Below are 20,597 nucleotides of genomic sequence, written 5' to 3'. Positions count from 1 at the left end.
TTAGCACTCTGTCCACTGCCTCATAAAGGAAAAATAAATAGAACCTGGATCTGGGCCAAAATGATGGGTTTTTAATCAATTAATTAGTATTACTTATCCACAATATCCTTCAATAGCATATATACTTCTTTAAAAAAATCATTTTATTATACTTATTTTTGAGAGTGAAAGTGTAGCGATCACTCAGACTGATTCCACTCCTGATTGGCCTAGAAGTCTGGACCAGCTCTGTCTTTGACCTGGGTTGGTTTGCCCTTCCTTAGGCTCCCTGGAGCTCACCATATTGGTGCCAGCATCAGTGCAGACACCTGAGTGGCTTTAGCCTTCTTGCAGCTCAGAATCGATCTACCTCCCCAGAAGCTGGGATCACAAGTGTGCCCAGAAGCCTACAAACTTTTTAAGGGTAGAGACTGTTATCATGATTTTCCTTGAATCCTCAGTGTCGAGCACAGTCGATTCTTTAAATAAAAAAAATTTATTGAATTGAATTTGGTGCTTTAGGGAATATAGCAAAGCTGGAAGACATGGCCCCTGACCTCAGGGAATTTAGAGTTAAGTGCTTAGGGTCATAGATTTAACATTAGAAAGGATATAATTTTCCAGATGAAGAAACTAATACCATAATGGGGAAAGTAATCATCAAAATCCAATCTAGGTCTTCTGCCCTTGAAGTCTGCACTTTTTGTTAACACCATTATGCTTGTTAGCAGTCATGAAATAGGAAATGGCATCAGTGCCACATGGTGTGGTGGGAGGCAGTTCAGATAGGAGGTGGATGTTTGAGAGAAGTGTAATTATGTTCTTATTGAGGTTTCCAGCTAATTAGAACTTTTGGTTTGCTTGATGTCATGTTGGATTTACACCATTGGTTCTGTTTGACTTCTGATGTGATCTGATGAATGAGGTGTCCTTTCTGGAGCAGTAGAGGAAAAGAGCAGAAGCCCAATGGGTTGGTGCCAAGACAGCCTTCCCAGAACTGATGAGGCCATTGGCTGCCCAGGGTATAAAGGGACCAGGGATGAGTGCCTCTATGAAGGGACACATTTGTACCCATTAAGAATTGGAATAGTAGCCAAACCTTCTAGACACGTGATTGATAGCATGTGTCGCTCGGACAAGTTTAGGAAACTGTTCTGAATGCCGAAAATAAGATCTAGGTCAGATGAAAGGGAGGAGCCTGGTTTGCTTGGTACATCTAAGCATTGCCTGTTTTCCTTTTCACTCTGGTCATTGGTTGTGTAGTGCCTGCTGCTCAGGGCAAAATGTGATGGGGCAAAGATGGACCTTTAACTTCTGAAACGAGGCCAGTGGTGAGAACTGACCAATTTGGGCATGGTGTGTGCTGTTCGGTGGAGTTCCCCTTACTTAGCTCTTCTTCTATCCAGTCACACAACCCACACTGTCCTCCCAACCCTCAACTCTTCTCTTCTGGACTATGACAGTGGCCTTCTGGTTGGTCTCTTTATCTCAAGCCTCTCCCTACTCCACTCCATCTTCCACTCAGAGGCCAAAGTGACTTTCCTAAAGCACAACCTGACCAAGTCACCCCCTCCTGGTCAAACTCTAGTGACTTCCTGTTAGATTCAGGATCAAATACACATTCCTCTCTGACCTTGAAAGTTCTTCTCAGTTTGGCCCCTTCCTATTTTTTCTAGCCTTCTTGCACTTTATGAGCCACACACACTGTTATTTAGGTACTCTGGTCTACTCTTAGGTTTCACTCATACAACACTCCATCTTCTGTCTCCATGACTCTGCACTGACTCTTCCCCATGCTGAGATGCACTCTCCTTATTTCCACCCACATTTTAGAATCCCTGATTTCCCTCAGGCCTCAACTGCTAGAGCAGCATTTTCTACTGGAAGCCTTCTCTGATGCCTAGAAGTGTATTAAGCCCCACCTTCCTCAAATTACCTTGTATTTGTTTTCCTTTAAATGCTTGCATAATACAATTCTCATCCCTTGGAAAGTAAGGTACTTGAGGGCAGAGGCTTTGTACTCTATATCTTGCACAGTTTAGGGCACCTAGAAAGTGCTTTCATCAGTCATTGTTCATTAATTGCTTCTCAAGTTAGAGTTTGGCTACTTTAACTCCCCCATTTTACACAGTTGAGGAAAGTGAGACACAGAAGGGTAACTTTTTCAGGATCACACAGCTAGTAAGTATTTTAGGTAAGATTTGAACCTAGGTACAGCACTCTATTACTACACCACTCAATGTCTCTTAAATAATCAATATAAAGCAAGTCCCTTAACCCTGTTTGCCTCAGTTTCCCCATCTGTCAAATGAGCTGGAGAAGGAAATGGCAAACCATTCCAGTATTTCTGCCAAGAAAATCCCAAATGGGGCCACGAAGAGTTGGGCATGTTTGAAATGACTGAACCACAACAACAACTCTTTGGGAATAAGGGACAGAGGACACCCCCAATGACAAAGGGAAATAGGGATGGGCTCAAGTAGGAGGTCATGTTTTATTCACTTGCTTTGGGTTTTTGTTGGGTCTGAAGGACATTTATCAATAAGATTTTTACTTTCCTTTTTATAAGTTAATGGTTTTTATAGATCATATCTTGATTTCTCTTGCAGGTAACAATTGCTTGTGATGCCGTCCTTAATTCAAAATCTCCATATAGGAAACAGGAGCCGGATTCCTGGGAAAATGAGCTACAGATTTCCAAACATGCCAATAACCTCATGCAACTGGACAACGGTGTCAGGATTCCTCCCAGGTGAGAGAGCTGCAGGTGGTGGGAGACAGCAGGGGGAATCAGGGGGCCACATGAGGATGCTGATCTCCTATGGTAAGGTACTGCAAGCTTTCTCTGACTTTCCATAAATACCACCCCTAATCCTGTTATTTACTTACCTCTGTACATCTTGTATCTTTCAATAGAGTGGAAGTCCTTGAGGGCAGAGACTATTTCCATTTTTTTAACTTTGTTTCTCCTATCACCTAGCAACTTAATAAATGTTTGTTGAATCTGAAATGAGTTACATTTGAATTTTTATTTTTTTATGAACAAAGTCTAAGCCTTTCCATTCAAGTTACATATAAGAAAGACTTAGGAATTCTCTGTTTTTAAGAGAACACAACTCTCTTCAGGATGTGTTCTCATCCTACCTTATTCAGCACAAAAATTTGGTTCAGTGAGTGTTTATTAAGATCCTACCACGTACATGTCAGCCAGTGTACTGTATGCATACAAGGACAAAAATAAAACATTCCCTTCATCAAGACGTTCTTCTTTGGGGTACAACTATACATAATGGTTGGATGTTCATAGTAGCAGTAACCTTGCTACTGGCGGATTGCGTGAACTCAGGAGTTCTGAGCGGCAGTAGGCTAAGTGCCTGCCCCAAATCTGGCACCATTATGGTGAGCCTCCAGAGTTGGGGGGAGGGGCCACCAGGCTGCCTAAGGACTAGCTTATTTATACAGATACTGCCATGTTGTCTCCCCCTTTAGATTGTGACCTCCTCAAGTGTAAGAGTTATGCTTTACCTTTCTTTGTAGCCTTAGCACTCACAGTGCCTGGCACATAATTGGTGCTTAATAAATGTTTATTTTTATTTTTAATAATATTTTATTTTTTTCCTCAATTACATGTAAAAACAATTTTTAGCATTTTTTTCAAATTTTGAGTTCCAAATTCTGTCCCTCCTTTCCCTCCTTGAGATGGCAAACAATCTGACATAGGTTATACACATGCAATCATGTAAAACATTTTCATTTAATAAATGTTCATTGATTAACTGCCTAAGGAAAGATGAATTGGCTTAGGTTGGAAATGGGCCAAAGCTGATCATCGACAGGGCTGGCCCTATTGGTGTTCAGTGCGCCTCTAGCCTGGGCAGGAAAGGGAGATCTAGTCACAAAAAACAAAACACTTGCCTTCCTCACCCACCAATAAGTAAATAGAAATTCGAGAAGCAGGACATAGATGTCAATAGGGAGATCAATCTGGAGTTAAAAAAACTGGTGTAGGAGAAGGAGCCCTGGCTCTAGAGTCAGAGGACCTGGGCTCAAATCCCACCCCTGATGTTTCCTGCCTGTGTGACCTTGGGTAAGTCATTTAATTCATCAGGGTCTTAGTTTCTCACTATGTAAAATTAGGGTACTGGACTAGATTGCCTCTGAGATTCCCCTCTTATTCTAGATATATAGCTTAGCACCTGAATTCAAATCCTGCCTCAGAGACTTACTAGTTGTGTGACCATGGGCAAGTCACTTAATCTTGTTTGCCTCAGTTTCCTCATCTGTTAAAATGAGCCAGAGAAGGGAATATACCCCGATATCTTTGCTAAGAAAACCCCAAATGGGGTCACAAAGAGGTGGGCACAACTGAAAAACTAAGACCTCAAAGGGCAGGTTTTCCTTCTTGCTTTAGACACCAGGATAGCTAGTTGTGCTCCTGTCTTCATGTCCCTGTAAAATGAGAATTAGTTCTTATTATCGCTTGATAAGATCAGGAATGAGACTCATGAGCCTTGTTTGGAAAGTTGTAAGGCTACACAGTGTGACAGGACCAGCTCAAGGCTAATGTCCCCACCTCCTCCATCCCTTCCCCAACCCCTCCAACATTTGATCCTTCAGAGGTAATCTGGTTAAGAGAAACAGCCTTGAAGGGGAAAAAGCCATATCAAAAGAGGGAAGGGGAGGGCAGCCTCACTATTGCCTTTGCTTTGGTGCTAGAATTTATCAGATTGTTTGGAAGTGGGTATTTATGAGCCTTGTGCCTTTTTAAAATCACTAGCTCTTGAGGAGTCTTCCTACACCTGCTGCTTCCCTGAGTCCTTGGCCAGCTGCCGGTTACTGGGGCACTGCAGGGCATCAATTTTGGGTTACGGCCCATCACCCATCATGCCTGCTATTATTAGAGCCCATTGGCTGAAGTGTGCCCGGATCTGCTAGAAAGAGCCAAGTGAACTCAACCTCTTTGTCTTGGTCCTTAGCCTAGACTTCAGTCTTACCTTGTTTTATGATATTATTCAAAAATAGGGAGAATGTCACTTCCTCTCTGTTATTGATGAAAGTCAATTAGGATGTCATCAAGAATTAGGATCAAAATCCAAGTGAGTAAGTGTACTCATCTGAGACTAGGACACACTGGATTTTTTGCTCTCTGGGTAAAGGTCATGCCCTAAAATGGTGAGGGATAATGAGAGAATTCTGGATGGGGTGAGATTTAATTTATTTAAAAAATAAAACTAAAAAAATTGTTATTTTCATTAGCATTCATTGCAGTTCAGCAAACATTTATCAAGCCTCTACTATGAGCCAGGCAACAAACTGGGATCTGGAGAGGCAAACCCCAAAATGAAAAGGTCCCTGCGTTTATTAAGTACCTACTATGTGCCAGGCATTATACTGGACTCTGGAGACTCAAAGGCAGGTGTGCAATATAGTCTGTGCCTTCAAGGAGATTACATTGTCCTGGGGAAACCTAACACATACACAAACCTAGGACAAGGAAAATTCAGGAAGGAGAGAGCCTTGGACTAACAGCGAGGAGGGGGTAGGGAGAATCAGGGCAGACTTCACTTGAGCTGAGCCTTGATGGGAGACAAGGTCTCTTAGTGGTGGAGAAAAGGGAACCATTTCAGGGATAGGGACAGTTTTCTGCAAATTCAAAGAGGAGAGTGTTGGAGTAGCGGAAATGGATGCAGCTAGGTAATTCGGAGGATGGTAGCCTCAGACACTTCTTAGCTGTGTGAGCCTGGTTGAGTCACACACCATGTCTGCCTCGATTTCCTCATCTATAAAATGGTGATAGGAATAGCACCCACCTTGCATAGTTGTTGTAAGGAAAATGAGTTAATATTTATAAAACACCTGGCACATAGTATGTGGTATATGAGTGCTAGCTGTTATTATGTAGTTGGTTGTTCCTCTTGGTTCTTCACACATGGCACTTCATTCCCTGCCTCCACACCTTTGCACTGGCCATGCCCCTGCCTGGAATGCACTTCCTCCTCATTTCCACCTCATAGAGTTTCTCTCTTCCTTCAAGGCATATCTCAAACACCACCTTCTCCATCAGTCCTTTTCTGATTCTATCAGCTGCTAGTGCCTTCCCACCTGAACTGGTGGTTAATTACTTTGTGTTTATACACTTATTCACATACATATACATGTAATAGAGTTGTATTCTCTCTATATTTTTAGGTGTCCTCCCGTTGCAATGTAAGCTCCTTGCAAGTAGGAATTGTTTCTTTCTTTCTTTTTGTACATAGGTATCTAAAAGGTGTTTATTGGTTGATGGGAGTAGTGTGGAATAAGGCTGGCAGGTCTGGAGGGTGTTAGACTTCAGAATTCCTTAAATGCCCCACTAGGTGTCTGTATTGGATTCTGGGGAGCAGGGGAGTGACATGATCAGACTTGGGCCTTAGGAAGAAGTTAAGCATTTTTTAAAATGTTAAAAAAAAAGGATTAAAAAAACCTTACTCCTAGGTCTTGTTCCATATTTCAAATAACTCATTCCATCTGCTACATCATATGCTTGCAAAGCTTGGAGAGGCTGTGTCCAAGTAAAGGTAATCAACCTGATTGTCTTGTTCTGGCTTCCCAAGGCATACTCACCAGCCAGGGGGAGACAGTCTTCCATGTTTGTCCTCAGTGGTGTCCTTTACTCCTGTTCTTTGGAGTTCCTCCTTGGTTATGCATTGCACCCTGATCGCACCCACCAGGCACCTCTCCATTCCCAACAGTTACATGGAATGTTTACAGCTTTCATGTTCCACCTCCAGTTTCCAAGGGATCATTCTCTACCCAAACCTTTCTTCCTTGGGAGTCTCAAGGAATTCAATTCAACATTACTGAGTGCCCATTATGGGCAAGGGAGCCTGGTATGTGCTGTATGGGAAGTCACCAGTTGTCCAGGCTGTCTGGAACAGAGGATGTATGTGGCCGGAATTGTGGGAGAATAACCACAGTTTCACCTTAAGTGAAAACCCCTTTTATTTCAACCCTTTTTATATGTTTCTTTATAAAACATATAAATCTCTTTTCCTGAGTTAATAACTAGAATATTATGAACATAAGTCATCTTTCTTTGGCTGAAGACTGAGTAGAATCACAAGGGCCTCCCTCTTAATAGATTTCTTATTTCACACTTCTATGATGGTAAAGGACACTAGGCTAAATTGTAGTAACCCCCAGCCATACCCCAGAAATCTCTTTGAGTCTGTTCCTGTGACCAGTTTCTGTCCCCTTCCCCCATGGGTTATGGTTCTATTTAATCTCTGCAAATTGGTCCTCCATATCTGGAACACTCTCCCTCTTCACCTCCACCTTGTAGAGTCCCTGGCTCCCTTCAAAGCACCATTCAGGTGAAATTGATATACACTTCATATTTATATATATGCAAGATTCCCCCAGCAAAATTCAGATTAATCAAACAGGCCTGTTTGCGTATACAACTCTACAGTTAACAAAAGTCACATAAAAATGGAGTCAGCAAAGCAGTGACCCTCCAATGAGGGCTCAGAACTCTTCCATTTTTGTCTTTGCATCCCAGTGCCACACTGTAGGTGTGTAATAAAACTTGTGAATTAGTGTCACAGATTTAGAACTGGGAGTGATTCCAAACCATCTGTTCTAAGGATGTTTAACCATTTTTATATTATGGCAGTTTAGGTAGTACAGTGGATAGAATGCTGGGCCTGCAGTCAGGAAGACCTGAGTTCAGATTTGGCTTTGGACACTTATTTATATCTGTGTGGCCTTGGGCAAGTCATTTAACTTTTAAACTGTTTACCTTAGTTTCCTCATATGCAAAATATAGCATCTGTCTTCCAGGGTTGTGGTGAGCATCAAAAAGCTTTGTAAGCCTTAGAATGCCACATATAGAAATGCTATCTATTATAATTTTTTTTTATTATGGACCCTGTCTGGTGAAGTCTATGGACTCCTCCGAATAAAGCTTTTAAATGCACAAAATAAAATGTACAAGATTACAAAAGGAACCAATTATATTGAAATAGTTATCAAAATAAAAAAGTTTCTGGACCCCAGTTTCAAAATCCCTGACAATCTAACAGGCTTGTTTCAAATATGAATTAAATAAATGTAGAAATCTGAGTCAGATTTATTTCTCAGTGCTGGAAGCAGCTCTGTAAGATCATCAGTTACGGATGACTTAATGATCTCTATGGGTGGAAAGGGTTTTCCCACTTGGGAGTTCCCTACACATGAAATTTTTTTAAAAGTCAGGGTTGTGAGATATGTGGGCTCTGCTTAATTAACACAGGGCTTTCTATTGTTAATATTTCAGAATTGCCATTGTTTTCTCTCTAAGGCCTTTAAAATAAATGCCGATTTTGTCATCTCTATTTTAAAACTTGACCCAATAGCTCTTGTCCTCAGGCAGCATTTCTGGCCTGTGGCTTTCAATCTTTTCCACCTAAGTCATTCCCCAGAGGACATCCAGGAATGCCTCACATTCTACGTCATCTTTCCAAGGAAAGAAAATGAAAAATGTTCAGAACACCTCATCTGTGCTCACTTTTCAGAGGGAAGAAATTAGGAGCCATGAGCTAGCAGAGTGTGCTAATAAAGAGAAAATCCTGCTTGAGGGGAGGGAAAGATTGGACTCTCATTCTCTCCAGTCTTTGCAATCCCAGATTGAGAATCCTCGCTTTGTAGTGTTCATGATGGGTAGTGTGGCATGGGACTTGAAAGATTTGTTTGATTCAAATCTAGCCACAAATACTCTCTAGCTGTGTGACTCTGGACTAGTCTCTTTGACATCCCCAAGTCTCAGTTTCCTCATCTGTAAAATGGGAATAATAATAGAATTTATCTCACAGGATTATTGTGAGGATCAAATGAGGAAATATATGTAAAATGCTTTGCCAGTCTCAAAGCACAATAAAAATGTTAGCAAATATTAAAAAACTTCATGTTATCTTCTGCTTTCATTATCACATACATTTCCCAGCTTATTCTTTGCCCTTCCCCTCCCAGAGGGTCCGTAAAAAAGAGAAAAATGAAACTCACCAACACATTGAAAAAATCTGATTTATATGCTTTGTTTCCACATCTATTGTTCCATTTATCTGTGCAAAGAGGGGAGGGAGATGTCTCCTCATATCTCCTTTTTGGAAACAAGAGTGGTCATTGTAATTTCCCAGTCTTCTTTGCCCTCATTGTTTGTGGTTGTTAACGTTCTTTCCCTTTATGTTGTTGAGGCCATCATGTACCATGCTTTCCTGGTTCTCCTTCCTTCCCTGTGCATCAGTTCATTGATGTCTTCCTGTGCCTCTCAGCATTCATCAGTCCTTATAGTGCAGTAATATTTCATTTCATTAATGTACCACTACTTGTTTAGACAACCTTCCATGCACATGCATCTAATTTGTTTCTAGTTTCCTACTCACTTTTTACATTTTTTCCTTTTTTAACATGTGTCTGTCTAGTGGCTGGAAGTGTGCCAAGTGTGACTTGCGAGAGAACCTTTGGTTGAATTTGACCGATGGCACCATCCTCTGTGGAAAGTGGTTCTTTGACAACATGGGGGGAAATGGGCATGCGTTGGACCATTACAAAGAAATGGGCTACCCTTTGGCAGTGAAGTTAGGAACCATCACTCCTGATGGGGCAGGTGAGTCCTTCAAGCTTTGGGATTTAAAGAATTGGGGGAAAGGGTGATGACAACAAAGACAGGGCCTGTAAACCTTTTGGTATTGTGCCAAGAGTGTTGGACTCTGGATTGAGAAGATCTTGGTTCAAGTCTGTTCTCTGATCCTGAACCTGAGTGACCTCAGCCAGTGGTTTAACTTCTCAATACCCCAAGAAACTCTCTTAAAACTATAATTTACTGGCAAGTTGCTGATTTGTACTGGTATAGGGAATTTGTTTATCAAGGAGGTCCTTACAGCAGTAAAATCATAGCTCTGGTCCAAAAATTATAAATATATATGTATACATTTAAGAAAAAGTTTGGTATAATATGTTCTACGCTGGCCTTGGAGCCTGTAAAGTCTGGGTTTAAGTCCTGTCTGTGATACATACTGGCTCTGTGACCCTGGGCAAGTCACTTAACCTATGTTTGCCTCAGTTTCTCATCTGTAAAATGGGGGTAAATATATAGCACTTGCCTCCTAAGATTGTTGTGAGCACATGGCTCATAGTCTCTTGCTTTATGTGGTGACGTCTTTATTCTCAGTGGGAACCCTTCTCAGACCTGGATATGTCCATTTGTCAATCTTCTCAATTGTCCTGACTTCCGTTCAAGCACTTGGATGTCACATTTGTCGTCATCATCATCCTCATCCCAACTTTTGCATCTCCAAAACCTCACACTTGGACATTCTCTTCTCTGAATGCCTCCTCCTTGCTCTTCCATCACAAGTCCTCTCTCACTCTTCCCAAACCTACCTTTTGGTTTAGAGTGTGAGGTAGCGTGGTACTAGGTGATTCAATGTGCTTGGATTCAAATCTTAACTTTGTGACTTTGGACAAGCCACTCTCTCAGGTTCCTCATCAAGAGGGGCTAGACCAGCTGACTTTCAGAGGGTCCCTTTCAGCTCTAAATCTCTGATTCTGTGTCTTTCTGGTCTATTGATTCCTTCCTGTTGCCTCAGGCCATCACTCCATTTGGGCTAACACTCTCCTTACAATCCAGATTGACTGATAGAGATTCTCAGAGATTTGGGAAAGCAGTGTCTCAATCACTGGCAGATTTTTTTTTATTTTCACATCTTGGAGAATCCTGCAACTACTCTCCTTATAGTAGATAGGCCCTTTGTTTCATTCTTAACAATGTCCTCAAATATTGCCCCCCCCACCCCCAAATAAATTTGGGTACCACCTGGTGTTCTGAAATCAAGTTTTGTTCAGTATTAAAATGAAGAGTGTATTCAATCCAGCCAAGAGAGCCAAATGAGGCGCACAGTAGCACCCCCCAGTTTTGAAAGAGATAGGGTAGAGCCAGCTAGGTGGATAGGGCACTAGCCCCAGAGTCAGGAGGACCTGAGTTCAAATCTAACCTTAGTCACTTGATACTGACTAGCTATGTGACCCTGGGCAAGCTACTTAACCCTGATTGCCTCTGAAAGAAAAAAAAAGAGACAGGGTCATTTGAAAGGCAGCTTGGTGGGAGGAGAGAATTCTGCCTTTGGAGTTAGCAGATTGTGGTTCAGATCTTAGCTGTACCTGTTTCACCTTGGGCAGATCACACAACCTCTCTGGGCCTCAATTTCCTCATTTATAATATGAAGGGGGTGAACTAGTGGCCTTTGAAGTTCCCTCCTCCTTTAAGGATATGATATTCCCTTTAAAGATAGGATATTCCCAACTGGGAATCTTTCAGATAGAGGATTGCTGAAATTTCACTTGTTTAAAAAAATTTTTTTTTTGAATCGTCTAACTTTGTACTTCCCAAGCTCTGGGCTGATTGTTGGGAATTGCAAAGAGGAGAGTTTAGCTCTTAAACTAATTAACATATTGACATTTAGATCATTCAATAACAACACATAGCTTAATAGTTTTAAAAAGCCAGGTTTCCGGAATATTAATTTGTACTTTGTGAAGAACAGACATGTGATGTTAGGGGAACGCCATCTCTATTTATTGTTACATTTCTGAGACCTTTTGTTCCCTGAGAATTTTTTTGGGAGGAGTGGGAGGAGGGTGACAGGAGAGGAAGAATTATTTTCACAATACTCTTTTAATGAAGCTTATTTTTGGCTAATGTTAGTTTTCTGTTTTTGACTGGATCTCTTACTTATTTGGTATAAGGGACTCCTAGTGAAGAGACTCTCTCTACCCACACAGATTGGCATCTTTGTAACGTGCCATCTTGGAACACTAAGAGACACTAAGTTCTTGTGACACTGCGAGGTTAAGTGACTTGCCCATTGTCATACAGCTCAAATGTGTCAGGGACTTAAAACCAGGTTTTACCCAATCCTAGGTCACTTCTGTATCCCCTACAACATAATGTGTTTTGAATGGAACTAAGCTTTGTTTCTTCTTATTTGAAGACAATCTAGGGAATGTGATTTTCAGTTCGCATGACTGGGAATTTAATGTCAGTCAACAAGCATTTGTTAAATGCCTGAGTTACAGAGCCAGATTTTGAACTCAGGTCCTCTGACTCCAAATTTAGTGCACTTTTCAGTTTGCCACATAAGAAAGACGATTTCACTTCATCTCCCATTGTTCAGTTCTTTTAGTCATGTCCGAATTTCCATGACACCATCTGAGGTTTTCTTGGCAAAGATACTGGAGTGGTTTGCCATTTCTTTCTCTAGCTCATTATACAGATGGGGAAACTGAGGCAAACAGGGTTATGTGACTTGGCCAGGGTCACACATCTAGGAAGTGTCTGAGGCCAGATTTGAACTCAAGAAGGTAAATCTTCCTGATTCCAGGCCTAGTGCTCTGTGCACTATGGCACCACCTAGCCAACACTCTCAATCTCTTATTTGCTCAATCACAACTCTCTTAGCTTTATTTGTAGCTGAGGGAAGAGACTGACAGGTTTCTACAAATCTTTGTGTTGCCTGAAAATGGTTTGTTCATATTTCAAAATTACAGACCAGTAGGAGTGGTCAAATTCTAGTGAATTATGTATGCCCTGGATGCCTTGGGAAATTTATAGGTTTAAAATCACAGGCTTGTGAAAAGCTATCTGACTTGTAATGACAGCCACCAGCCTGATAAAGGCTGCAACTCCATCCTTAGAGGGTGCCTTCTAGGCATTCCACACCCACACCCTCTATTTACTTATGCTCACTTTGAGATTTTAAAGTTTTTTTTAATGTCATAAAATGTTATTATTTTATATTTCTTGAGTCAAAGATTTGTTTTGAATATGGAATTTATTTTTTCAAGGTTTATCCAAGTCAAGAATGGGGAATGTTTTTCTTTTTTTAAGGTAGGGACTTCGCTAATTGGGAAATACATCAATTATTTCCAAAACCCAGAATTTAGGACAGCTATTTTTTTTTGAATTTGTAGATGAAGAGAGCTATGGTATAAATACTTTACTTATCTAGTTTTAAAATTAAGCCCATGGATCATCAACCTGTATCATTAATAGAGCATTGATATAATTGGGAGAAAAAGAGTCTTAAGGGAGACATGATAGCATTTTTTCCTGTTTTGGGGACTGAACCTGCAGTTTCATTGGTGTGGGTGTTGTGGTTCAGCCATTTCAGTCATGTCTGACTCTCTGTGACCCTATTTGGGGTTATCTTGGCAGGGACACCAGAGTGGTTTGCCATTTCCTTCTCCAGCTCCTTTTAAAGATGAGAAACTGAGGCAAACAGGGTTAAGTGACTTGCCCAGAGTCTCTCAGCCAGTACGTGTCAGAGCTAAGACTTAAATCTACGTCTTTCTGATTCTAAGGCAGACATTCCATTTGCTGTGTCTTCCTCACCATATTTGAAAAGTTGTTATATGGCACAGGGCTTCGATTTGTTCTGTTTGGTCTTCAAAAGTACGACAGTAACTAGAAGTTACCAAAAGCCCAAACCTTTCTAACAGTGAGAGCTGTCCAAAAGGGGTCTGGGCTACCTAGAGAGGCAGAGGACTCCCTTCACCGTCTCTGATTAGAGACTGGATGACCAACCCCTTGTCTTTCATCTTGGACTAGGAGGGATTCCTTCAGGTCTAGTTGGACCAGATCCCTCCTAACTCTAAAATTTTGTGAAAAAATAAAAATTTGTCTTTTATCAGAAAAAGAGGGATATTGAGGAAGGGAAAGGGAGAAAGCGGTAGAGGAGAAAAGAAAGATGGAAAGGAGAAGCCACTGGGAGAAAGGGAAAGACACAAGATGGTGACAGAGGAGGCCAGGGATCATGTCTTATCTGAATCTCCCACCTCACTCCTTGCCTTGCACAAGGCCCTGGGTGTATAGCCAGCTCTTACTGAACTGAAGTTAGGACATAATAGAGCCTCAGATATGTGTGCTCCTATTGTGAAAAGGGAAAGAAGGAAGGGGATAAGCATCTATGTAGCACCTACTATGTACCAGGCGCTGTGCTTAGTGCTTTTTTAAAAAAATCTTATTTGATCCTCATAATAACTTTGTGAAGTAGGTGCTGTCATTACCCCCATTACAGTTGCAGAAATTGAGGCAAACAGAGGTTAAGTGACTTACCTAGGGTGATACAGCTAGTATGTATCTGAGACCAGATTTAAACTCAGGTCTTTCTGATTTCAGGTTCCGTGCTCTACCTAGCTGGATTAAATATCTGAATATCTACACATACATTGGCAAATTTTAATACTTTTTAGGCAAGGTCCAGGACATGCTTCTTAGATTTTTTTTTTTGCCATTAATGAAGATGTCAAGGAAGGCCAGCAGTTAGGGAGCTTGAGAATGGAAATGGAATTTGGGAATTCTGGGCTGCAGTGGGCTAGGATCTTCTGGCATCCACACTAAGTCTGACATTAATGTAGGGAGCTCATGGGAGCAGGGGGGAGAGTGGAATGAGGAAGGGGGTTGCCATATTGGTGAAGGAGGGGCAAAACTGGACCAGGTTAGAAACAGAGCAAGTCAGAGAGTCTGTGCCAGTCAGCAGTGGGTCAGGCCTGTGACTGTGTCCTGCCCTTCTAACCTGGAAGAGATGGAGAGACTCAGTCTTTAAAAAAAAGTCAAGGAAATTTATCATGATCCTAATACTTGTAAATTTTTTTTCTCCTTTGCAGATGTTTATTCCTTCCAAGAAGAGGAGTCTGTTTTAGATCCCCATTTAGCCAAACATTTAGCACATTTTGGGATTGACATGCTTCAGATGCATTCGGTAAGAATGCCAACCTTTGTTTACACCAGTGTAGGGGGTGAGAGGGTAATGTCAGTGAGATTGTAGATCTAATTTAAATATTCTTTTTCTTATGTGAATATTCATTAAGATAAAATATGAAGTTGGTATGATTTTTGTTTCCAAATCCAATTACATGGTGCCAATCTACCCATTGATCTATAAGTATTTTTCAAGTTCTTACTATGGGCTAGGCACTGGGCATGTACGTACAAAGAATAAAAAAAATCCATACCCTCAATGAGTTTACCTTCTGATGGAGGAGACAAAAACTCATGTAAACATATACTGAATCATTTAAGGGTAACAAATACAAAAAAATTAGATTGAAAGTAGTTGGGAGATGGGAGACGCAGCTAGCCACTGATGGCGTGAAGGGTTGAAGAAAGGCTTCCTGCAGAAGTTGGTGCTTGAAGTTGGATCTTAAAAGAAGAGAAGTAGAGCTGAGGTGGGTGTGTTTTACAGGCTGGGGTAGCTGGACTCTAACTTGTCATTGAATTTCAACATTAGATTTGTGTTTTTGTAACATGAATGGGAAATCATTTTTGGATGATCAGTTTTGGAGAGGACCTTTTTTGATTCATTGAGACTGGCACTAGAATTTCCCCTTACTGTACTGAGAACCTCACTACCTGGACAGTTAACTAAAAATGAGAGTAATGAGAGAATGAATTATAATACAAGTAATAAGGTAATAAGAGAAGAGGACCTTTGAAATTATCAGGTATAACATACTTCAGTCTCAAGACAAGAACGAGTTGATCTTAGTTAAAATAAACAGTTAAAATAAGCAGAGATCATAGCTGCATAGAGATAACAAGAAAATACATTATTGTTAGTGGAAAATCCTTGCCTTATTTTTACTCTTTGACTGTTCTATGGATGGTGAAACATCTGCCTTAGACATGAGGTCATATGAATGGGGTATTTTCCTCATCTGAGATATTGTATTCCGTTTTTGGCTTCCTCATTTAGAGGGGCATTGGTAAATTGGAGCATGTCCTGAGGACACCAGGATGGTAAAGAGCCTCACGTGTGTCACATGAGGATTGGTTGAATCAAAGAAGTCATTTGGTCCAACCTTTTCATTTTATTGATGAGAAAGCTGAGGCTCATGTAGGCTGAGTGACTTTAGGCCAATAGTGAGCAGCAGAGTTGGCATCTGACCCCAGATCCTATGATTCCAAATCAAACGCTCTTAGGATCATGGGAGGTATCTTGGTGACATGGTGCATAGAATTCTGGAATTACCATTGTCATTTAATCTCCCTTAGCTTCAGTTTCTTTTTTTAAAATGTATTTATTTATTTTTAAAAATTTATTTAGTATTTTATTTTCCCCAGTTGCATGCAAAAGCAATTTTAACATTCATTTTTAAAACTTTGAGTTTCAAATGTCAGCCTCAGTTTCTGCACCTGAAAATGAAAATAATTATAGCATGTCTTTCTCAGGATTGTAAAGATTAAAATGAGGCAATAATAGGTGAAGTCCTTTGCTAATCTCAAAGTGCTAGCTCAGTACGAGCTGTTACTGGGAGACGACATTACTCGTTTGTTTTTATGCTTCTGTCCCCACTGGTTTGGCAATTTTCTCTATTTACCCTCCTTCCTGCCCTCCCCCACCCAAAATGGCAGAAAATTCCAGAAAGAATGAGTAGATAGATAAGGCCAGTTTCCCACCAGCAGTCATTAATGATACAAAATTATTATGAATTCCATTTAAGTTGTCTTTCTTTGATGATTTGGCATCTAGACAGAGAATGGCACAAGGGACAATGATGTCAAACCCAGGATCAGTGAGTGGGAAGTCATTCAGGAGTCGGGAATGAAACTGAAGCCCATGTATGGCTCCGGATACACTGGAATGAGGAACCTGGGAAATAGCTGCTATCTCAGTGTGGTTATGCAAGCCATCTTCAGCATCCCTGAATTTCAGAGAATGTAAGTTCTGGAGAATGGGATTTCCAGAGTTGCCTCTTGTATGTGTTGTAGTATCTACACTCCATACTTATCTCTAGTACCTGCTCAAACATGGCAGATTACACTTGGAATGTGTTTTGGGAGACTAGCGGAAGGGATTTTAAGCATTTTTCTAGAACAATGTGCCAGGCACTATCCTAAGGTTAAGGCTGGGATATAATATAATATAATGCAACATACTATAGCATGACATAATATAATTAATATAATATAATGACAAAAGTGTTATAGTTCTTGCTGTCAAGGGATATTGGTACCCCAGCTGGATCAAAGCCTTGTTCAGCCCAGGCTAGTTATCTCTGTTATCACTGAAGCTGTTAGCCTGCTGTTTTTTTTCTTTTTTCTTTTCTCCATGTAGAGAAAATAGGGAACAAAGACTCCACCCTCTCCCCTGAACAATTTAAAAGTCCTTAATTAGAAATCATATGAAGGAGAAGAGTTTTTTCCTAGTGCATTCTCTACACAGACATGTTGCTTTGCTGGCTTTCTTGGGCTGTTCTTTAGTGCAGATCAGGGAATTGCTGCCTTTGGAACTCAGTTGCCTGGAGGGGTTAGAAAGCACTGCTTGATGTTTCAGAGGTGAGAGGTTTCTCTTGCGAAATGTTATGGCTTAGAACCACAGAATCACAGAATTGTAGTGTTAGAAGGGACCTCAGAGGCATCTGCTCCAAATCATATCTGAAAGGAATCCCCTTTATTAGTAAGTAAATATGCTTACAAATCCCCATCTGTACGCATATGTATTTACAAATAGTTCAGCCTTGCTGAGGATATCTATGTATCTATCTTATCTATCTCCTGTATATAATATTACATATCTGTCTGTCTGTCTGTCTATCTGTCTGTCTATCATCTGTCTACCTATCTCTATCTCATCGTCTCTCTTGTGGAGACTGTCACTGCATTGTTCAGAGTTTCCATGTCTTTCAGAGTTGTTTTACTGTGGCTGTCATGTGAATTAATTCTCTTGAAAGCTCACTGAGGGCTGACACCATTTAATTTTTGTCTTTGCGCCCCTAGTGCCTATGACAGCCTGGGGTAGGCACTTAATAAGCACTTGCTGATTGATTTATTGGGTCTTCTTTGTTCTTCATTATATCATGCAAGTCTCCGGAGGTTTAAATGGCTTGGATTGTATATTGTGTATATTACGCAGGCAGGAGGAGATGGAGGGTCTCCATGTCAGACCTTCTAAAGCACCTCTCACCTTTTTTCTTTTGCCTTTGTTTTTCCCTTTGGTGACTACTCTGTAACTCAGGCTCTAGGACCTGAAGCTGACTCTAGAGAATGTCCTCTTAAGGGCTAAGGCTTAATTATTATTCGATTTAAATAATTATTTAATTTAATTTCAAACGGAAGTAAATGAGAGAGCTGAATTAGAAGACCTCTGTATTCCTTCTTGGTCCTAAATCTTTGATTCTATGAAATCAGGCTCTTTTGTTGGTAAACAGATTTTTAAAAGTTTCAAAACTGCCCAGTTTTAAGTTTTTTTCATACTCAGAAAGACTGAAGAATTTAATAACTGACACCCTTTGCAATTTTTTTCTTGAGTGAAATTTTTACTCCGCTCCCAGTTTCCCATTCTTCTATTCTTAGTTAAATTTTTGTTTGGTGAATTTAGACCCAAATAATTACTCACCAAAGGCTTTTAAGAGCACAGAGTAGGGTGGGAAGAGCCTTGGCTCTGGAGTTAGAAGAGGTGGGTTCAAATCCTAGTGCTAATACCACTTGTGTGACCATGGTCATGTGTCTTAATCTCTCTGGGTCTCAGTTTCCTTGTGTGTAAAATGAAGGAGCTGGACTCACTGTCCACTAGGGTCCCTTCCAACTCTTGATCTATGGTTCCATGGACATTGAATAACTAAAACCAAAAGCCACCTTACTCTTCTGACTCCCTCCTCACCACCTTTGCTTTCCAGTTTCCCCCTTCCCCATCCGCCCCCCAGAAATGCCAACTGAGCAGGGTCTGTCCAGTCCAAGAGCTGCAACTGCATTCTGTAAGTAGAAAGAATGAGTCACCGTAAGATTAGGTGACGCAGGCAAAGCCTGGAATGGCAACCTGATTCCTTGAAGTCCTGCTTGCCTCTGGACCCAATCTGTTTTTTAATTTCTGATGGGAATCAAATCTGAAGACATGGCCTTACAAAGGACAGCATCATAGGTGGACTGTAAAGAGGCACAACTGATTTTCCTCTCTTGATGAAAGTCAATAGAACATTAATATCAGCTAATGTTTAATAAAGTTTGCAGAGCCCTTGGCATCTGTCTTCTCCTCTCATTCTCACAGTAACCCTGTAAGTAGGATAGATGCTATTATTATCCCCGTTTTACATATGAAGAACCCAAGGCAGATAGGGCTTAAGTGACTTGTCCAAAGTCACACAGCTAGTAAGTGTCTGAAGCAGGATTTGAATGCAGATCTTCCAGACTTCCAGTCCATTGCTCGATTCACTGCACCACCCTGCTGCCTATAGCAGAAATTATATAATACTAAGGGGGTAGGAGATAGGGACTGAATCTGTGATTTAAATGAGGATGGATGAGGTGAAGAGGAAATTCCCTCTGCCAATGTAGGTAAGCATCTTCTCTGCAATTTAAGGATGGATCTTAAGAGTATATTCTAAGTACAAAATCAAAACAGAAAAAAACATTTAGAAATTATTTGACCGATGTCCTAAATTTTACTTTGATTGCTGGAAAGACACCTATATACATATGTAAAATGGAGATAATTGCCTTATTATGAAAAGCAACATGAGATGTGGTCGAGACCCAGACAACTCTGCCTCACATATAAAGCTGTGTGTTCCTGGGCAAGTTACTTGACCTCCCACCACCCTGGGACCTCATTATCTTTAAGCATTTCTAGTTTGCCTTGGCGGAGGAAATTTCCTCATTGGGAGTCCCCTATGCCACTGAAATGGTGTGTCCAGTTTCTACCCCTATTATTATTGTTTCTATTACAGATCTGAAAAAAAAATGACACCTACTTCACAGAGTTGTTGTGAGGATAAGATGAGAGATAATGTCTCTAAAATGCTTTGTAATCTTTGAATTACTACATAGATGATCACAGAGATCAGAACTGAAAGAGATGCTCTAGTTTACCCTGATCATTTCACAGTTGGGGAAACTGAGGCTGAGGGAGGCCAAACAACTTTCCTAGAGTCAGAGGTCATAATAAGCAGTAGAGTCTAAGTGTTTGCTATTTTTATTATTATTAAAATATCTAAAGAGTGATATTTAGTTGAGGGTCCTGTCTGAGAGCTTTGTGCTGCTGAATTTGGAATCCGAATCTTTCTTGATTCCAAATCTAACGCCCTTTGAACCCTGCTGAGAGATTTCTAATAGGTCTTGCATGCACAGATGATCAAAAAGATGTAGAGAATAGCGAATGGTGTAAAAGTAGTACACAAAGAGCAAAGTTATTGGCAGAAATAGAAAGGACATTTTGCAAAGAGTTGATGATAAGAAGATGCCAACATTAGCTCCTTCATGGATATAGAAACTAATTGACCGAGAGGATTCTGGGGTGTTTCAGGACAAGGTGGAAAGAGCAAATAATTTGGAGATGACGGTAACAATACCAGAGTCAGAATTTGTTGGTCAGGGTGTTTGTGGGGGTGGTGATATAAATATTTACCCAAGACTGGAGTGTTGTCCTAGCACTTGGCTGCTAGAGCAGGGCAGCTAGGAGAAAAAAAACCCTACAAATTTTCCATCAGTCCTGGGATTGGGTTTCACAACAGACCTAGCCGTAAGTATCATGGTGACCCAACTAGGGAAGTATCTCAGAGGTCTTAGTGGGAATGTGTGCCTTTTATTTTGGTTTCCTGTTTCCTCT

At 40.8% G+C, this 20,597-nt stretch overlaps 1 protein-coding gene across 2 annotated transcripts in view; it reads left to right on the top strand.

The window, feature by feature from the left end:
* USP13 (ubiquitin specific peptidase 13) overlaps positions 1–20,597 on the top strand; it is a 131,058-nt gene that overhangs the window by 65,361 nt on the left and 45,100 nt on the right. For both annotated transcript variants that reach the window (XM_072618410.1, XM_072618409.1), the window contains 4 exons: positions 2,589–2,731; positions 9,420–9,604; positions 14,662–14,756; positions 16,527–16,714. In XM_072618410.1, coding sequence (XP_072474511.1) covers positions 2,589–2,731; positions 9,420–9,604; positions 14,662–14,756; positions 16,527–16,714 — 611 coding nt within the window. The remainder of the gene's footprint in view (positions 1–2,588; positions 2,732–9,419; positions 9,605–14,661; positions 14,757–16,526; positions 16,715–20,597) is intronic.

Source organism: Notamacropus eugenii, chromosome 6 (genome assembly GCF_028372415.1).
Source record: "Notamacropus eugenii isolate mMacEug1 chromosome 6, mMacEug1.pri_v2, whole genome shotgun sequence".
Taxonomy (NCBI): domain Eukaryota; kingdom Metazoa; phylum Chordata; class Mammalia; order Diprotodontia; family Macropodidae; genus Notamacropus; species Notamacropus eugenii.
Note: the sequence above shows the minus strand (reverse complement) of the source record. Positions and strands in the feature narration are given on the sequence as shown.